Here is a 6,245-nt window from a genome sequence, read left to right as displayed (position 1 = left end):
CGAATCAATAGATTTACATAGGAATGCCTTCTTGATGTTAATTTGGCAATTTTTTTCTTTGGGAATTTTAATAAACTACCAATATTTGTTAGTAAAAAGGAAAAAAAATTCTAGACTTGAATAGAAAAGCTACTTTTTAAGGTCTTGAGTTTCAATTTTAACCTTATGCTTTGTAAAGATCACCTGTACGAACTTTATGAAACTCTTTTTCCCTTTATTTGAGGCGCATAAAAAGGTTTCTTTATGAGGCTTGGTTTGGCCTTTGTTGTTGTTTACAAATTATAGAAGAAGTAGAGGACTAACTAGAGTTAGTGTCACGTCAGCAAAAAATAACGAGAGGTAACGAAAGGGACCTTACTGAAAACGAACTAAAATTTTGATGATTGTATTACAAGTTTCAAAAGTTGAGTGACCAAAATGCAAGTGCCCTAAAAGTTTAGGGACCATTTGTATGCTTTACCCTTGTTTTAATCCATACTCTTCTTTCATGCATTTAAAAATATAATTTGAGATTTTTGATTCCATTTAATTCACACAGATACATTACTTACAAGAGTATTTTATCAATACTTATCAGCTTATTGTCTTTTTTTTATCTTAGGTTATTTTTTCTGCAAAAGTCTATTGCTATTATAATTTTCATTTTAATCTTCGACTATAAAAATTTTAATGGTAGTATTTATATATATATATATATATATTAATTTTTATATTAGTTTCTCTCTTTTAAGCAGCCAATATTGTATGTATTGGGGGGGATCAAACCTTAGACCTCTTACCCAAAGGATTTGAACCCTAATAACTTGAAACTTTATAATATCTCATTAAGCTAGAGTGAAAATTTATAATATTCCACTAAAATAATATTCAATTTAAGTTTTATTACCACTTTAAAATTATATCATTTCATTGAATTAAATGATATAATTATTATATTTTAAATTAAATTTTTATTTAACTTAAACTATAATTGAAATTAATTTTTCACTTTGTTAATAAATAAAATCTATTAATTAAATAATTATTTATTCATATTTATGAAATTATAATTAAATAGTTTTAAAAATTTAAATTTATATGTTACCAAAAAATAAATTTATAATATTTTTTAAGAATAGAATAAAAATATTAGAATTAATTAGTATTTTATAATGGGTAGTAAGAATTTGGTCATAGTTATCTTATTGTGTTAGTTTGGAAAAGGCTGAATTGAACGTCAGAAAAGTAGATTGGTTAGACAAGACCAAATTCTTTGTTGAATTATATTGCAATTCGGTATTCACACAGCCCCAAAACCGCGTATTACTATCTCATTTAGATAGAGCAATTTCTGAGCAATTCGAATTTGATTTTATTAAAATTTGATGAAATCTCGATTTAGATTAACTTGAGTTGAACTCTAGTCTGACTCAAGACTTTAATAAATTGAGTTGAGTTGAGTCGAGCAAAATTTAACTCGACTCGATAAGTTCACAAACAATTTGTTAAATTTTTTATAACATTTCAGTAGTTATTTAAAAAAAATTATTTCACTTAAAAATTTTCCAATTTACTAATAGATAATGAAAAATGAAAAATTATTAATCTATTAATTTCTAATAAATAATTAAAATACTAAATTAATAATTAATAATTTTTTACTATACCAGAAAAAACACTAATTATCATTTTAATTTATTTATAGATTGTTATTTTGGTGTTAGACTTTCATTTTATTTCATATATTTTTTTGATAAATTTTGATTTAATTTATTAATTTATGTTTATATGAAGTTTTATGTAATATTAATAGATTTTACTTATAGTTAGAAAATAAAGTAAAAATTCAATGAGTTTCACAAGCAACGAGTCAAGCAACAAATTTTTTTAATGAGCATGAGTCGAGCAAAATTTTAACAAACTTAACGATTAACGAGTCAGACAACAAAATTTTCTAACTAGTCGATTATTGCTCAACTCACGATCGACCCGCTCGATAAGTTCCCTAATCTCAACTTCCACCGTTAAAATTCTCGTACTTCATGCGGTGATTGCAGCAAAAATCTAACGATTACAACATGAATAATCCTTTTCTTCTAATTGTGAAATATTGCATTTATATTATCGTGGAGTGTTCAACCAATCGAAAAAATAAGGGTCTCAATTGCTGGGTGGTTGTCAAGTTGAATAACTTTGGGTGTTTGGCCAATTGACAATGTTGGAGGCAATCAAGGATGATAATCGATTAAATTAAGATTTTAAGAGATTTTGATTTTTTTATAATTATATAAAAATTAGTTTTTTAAATAAATTATAATTTTAAGTTTTTTAATTTAAATAAAAATTAAAAAATTTATAAACTTGACATGTGTCATTTAACGATCAAATTTAACGACATTATAATTCAGACACCTAAAAATGTAACATTAAAAACGTTAGACACCTATTTTTAACGACAAATTCTTTAAACACCTTTTTTATTAAGTTCTTTAAACACCTAAAATTAACTTTATATATAATTTAGACACTTAATTTTATGTTAAGCACTCATCTAATAATATGAAATATAAGTGTACAAGATAATACTCTTTCAAGGACCACAACTTCTGGCAGTTTGACATTGGGTCTAATATCAGCTGGAATGTCAAAAGAATTCTCAAAATGAGAAATTCTGCATTCCCTTTATATTCTTCTGGTATTCAGCAGGCAAAGGAAATTTGGGGGAAAATCATATTGCAAGGCCAAAAAGTGTACTGGAACCGTTTAGTATGGTACCCTATGCACCTCCCAAAGCATAGTTTGATTACTTGGATGGCCATCTTAAACATGTTACCAACTTGTGATCGCTTACAACACATGGGATTTGTTACTGCTGGTCTGTGCGTCAACTGCAGGGCTTTCAACAAAAACAGGGATCACTTGTTCTCTCAATGCCCCTTGGCTATTGAACTCTGGAAATCTGTTATTCTTTTGAATGGTATGAACTTCACTGCAATGATTTGGGAAGAAATGGTCTCTCACGCAAGCTCTAAGTGGAAAGGGAAGTCTTTAATCACCATTATTCTGAAAATTTCTTGGAATGTTTATATCTACTTTTTGTGGCAAGAACGTAATCGCATACTTTTTCAAGGAAGATCTCGAACAGTTGACAACTTGCTCAAGGAAATCATCGAAATAGTTAGTATAAGACTTAGAGGAAAAACTATAAATAGACTTGATTGCACTAACTTTCATCTTTGTAATGCTTGGAGTATAGTTTAACCATGTTCTTTTGTTTGTTTGTAATACTCCTTGCTTTGATTGGTGATTGGTTGTAAATGTACTTTGTTCTTGGATAATAAAATTCTAATTTATCCACACAAAAAAATAACTCTTTAAAATTATAATATTATCTTTTTATATAAAGCATAAATTATATATAATCATTTAAATCTTTTATCAGAAAGAGATGTATGCTTAATTTAAGATAATAATTATATGATTTAAACTTTTTCTCACCCATTAGTAAAAGTATATTTAACAGTCTGAGTATTTGAGAGGGTTAAAAAATGGTAAACTATTCCAATAATCACTTAATTATTTACCTCTTTTATATTTATCATTGATTTTTTACCATTTAATTATTTAAATATTATTAATCAAATCATTTTTTGTTAATATTTAACCATTTAATGTTATTATTTGACAGAAATATTGATATAACAGTTAAATAAATTTATATATTTATATATTTGATTCTCATTATTCACATATTTAATCAATTTGATCTTAATTTTAATTTAAATAAATAAATTTCATTATCCAATTAGATTGGACCACCTAATTAGATTTTCAATTTTAATTAATTTATTTTTTCCTCTAATCAAAGGGTGGTCACCTTCTAATTGCATGAAAAGAAAGAAACAAAGGAAATAAGTCATGGTGGATCGAACAGATAAGCTTTTAGTAAGAGACACACGACTCAACCACTGAGTCAAACCCAATTTTTGGCTACTAGATACAGCTTTCAGATTATATATTATTTTGTTTAGTGGCAGTAAAGAAATAATAACGAAACTAGGATTCAAACTTAAGAAGATTTAAGAGAGATTTTAACATGCCATATATCTTTTATTTCACTTAATGGTAGAAAAAAAAAGAAATGAACTGTTTAAATAATTAAAAAAATTCAAGTTTTAGATAATGGGAAAAAAGAAAAAAAACCTTTTTATTAAAAAATGATATACATAACAATTTTAAAAAAACTTGTACTATTTATTTTTTTTCAAAATATTTTATGGAATTTTATCTAAAAAGTTTATGAAATATTTTAAAAGTTTTAATGAGTTATTTCAAAATACATACCAACTAATGGCACTAATGCACAAAATATTTTGAAGAAAAATAATGGTGCAAGTTTTATTTTACTAGAAAATTTGTTACGTACATATCTTTTAAATAAAAATATTTTGTTATTATCTAAAGATTAATATTTTAATTATTTAAAAAATTATTTATTTTTTTCTTAAATTAAGTAAAATGAAAGATACATATAAAAGAATGTAATAATTTATTTAAAAAAAATGAGAATTGGTTTATACGCTAAAATCTCTCTTTAATCTTTCGTTGAAATCCTTGTTTTATTATTTTTGCTTCTTTTTTACTGCCACTAACCAAAATAAGCTATAATGTTAACGGTGTATCTCGTTACCAAAATTTGGGTTTGTGCCGGTGGCTTAACCCCCGCCTTAATTAAATTACGTGCCACGTATTCGATTCCACTGTCCATCTTTACTTCTACTATACGCTTTTTCACGTAATTAAAACGTGACACGTATTATTTTTTGATTTCTTAATGAAAATTAAATGTGAAGATATGTGTTAAAATATGAATAGATAATTAAATTTATTTAAATAAATTAAAATTATGATGAAATTGATTGAAGGATTGAACAAAGAGGATCAAATGTAAAAATATACAAATTTTTTTAATCGACATGTCAGTACTTCAATCAAATATTAACGACAAGTGATTTGGTTGATAATATTTAAATATTTTAGATGGTCAGATGAATAAAAATAAAAAATTAATGATAAAAATTAAAGAGAGAAATAATTAGTCATTAGAATTGTTTAGCCTGAGAAAATAATTAACAGGAATCTTTAGCCAGGGGTTCAAAGAATTTAAATGTCTGCTATATGGTTTCAAAATTTAAATGTCAAAATCAAACACAGTCGATTCAACCAATGAAATTATATCCAAAGTTATTAACCTTTGTATTTAGATATTAACTCCAACTTTTTAATATTTAGACTTTTATAAATATTTTTTCTCTAAAGTATTTTCTGCCTCAGATTTTATGAAACCATACGCTTTATTGTTCCGCCAAAAACAGTGAAACGAGGATAGAATTTCCCGTATGCTTTTTTTTCCCGGGAAACTGAAATTCGTGATGATCAGATTCAGGTCCTTTTCCCTTCACGTTTTCAATTATTTTCTTTCATTTTCTCTCAAGACTCGAGAGAGAATCATAAACTTGTTTCTTTTCATATTTTCAGTTAAAGAGGCGAAGGTGATTTTTCTCGTGATTGTGGAGCTCTTAAATACACTTCCTGTTTCCGTTCAGATCGTTTTCAGTTGTTCTCAATCATTTTCTCTTTCAGGTAAGTAAATATTTGTAGCTTCTTCTTCCTTTTAAATCTTTTATTTAGCTTAGTTCTCCGTTTGTTTCTCGAAAAAACTCCTGGTCTAACCCGCAGCCTATATAAACATTATGTTATTTAAACCCTTTTTAAGTTAGTTTTCCAATCTTCGAATAGTTTAATTTTTCAGTCTATGGTTCGTACTTGCTTTCTTGCTTTTCTTTTTCTCTGGTCATCAAATTTTATTAGTCAAAAAGAAAAGGTAATTGAAAAGGTGGTTGAATTTAAGATTTTTTAAAGGTATAAAACCGATTTTTAAGCCACTTTTGCGGCCAGGTTTATGTTTTTGGTCTTTTTGGTCTGCATCTTTCAACCTAAGCGAGCACGGTGCATGCTGTTAAAATAAAAATAAAAATAAAAATTCTCGGTATTGCAGCTTTTTCATCTTACAATTATGGGACATTAGTAGAAAAGTAAATCTCATGTTTACTTGATTATGGAGTTGTTGAACTTATGATAGGAATATCTCTGGCTTTGTGTTTGTCCGGTGACCGTGATCTTTTGTCAAACGGGTAGCACATGGTCTTGCTTTGTGAAGTTACTAGTTGAGGGTTATGTAGGAGTTCTTAGGTTGTACTCAGTAG

At 26.7% G+C, this 6,245-nt stretch overlaps 1 protein-coding gene across 1 annotated transcript; it reads left to right on the top strand.

Moving 5' to 3' along the window:
- The first annotated feature begins 2,640 nt into the window (after positions 1-2,640).
- Positions 2,641-6,177, top strand: LOC120182633. The gene is made up of 3 exons (XM_039187556.1): positions 2,641-2,956; positions 5,518-5,622; positions 6,122-6,177. Exons 1-3 carry the CDS (start codon positions 2,641-2,643, stop codon positions 6,175-6,177), a joined length of 477 nt encoding a protein of 158 aa, XP_039043487.1.
- Positions 6,178-6,245: the final 68 nt, after the last annotated feature.

The sequence above is a fragment of the Hibiscus syriacus genome, unplaced genomic scaffold (genome assembly GCF_006381635.1).
Source record: "Hibiscus syriacus cultivar Baekdansim isolate YM2019G1 unplaced genomic scaffold, ASM638163v2 tig00112699_pilon, whole genome shotgun sequence".
Taxonomy (NCBI): Eukaryota; Viridiplantae; Streptophyta; class Magnoliopsida; order Malvales; family Malvaceae; genus Hibiscus; species Hibiscus syriacus.
The sequence above is the reverse complement of the archived record's forward strand: the minus strand, read 5'-3'. Positions and strand labels throughout refer to the sequence as shown.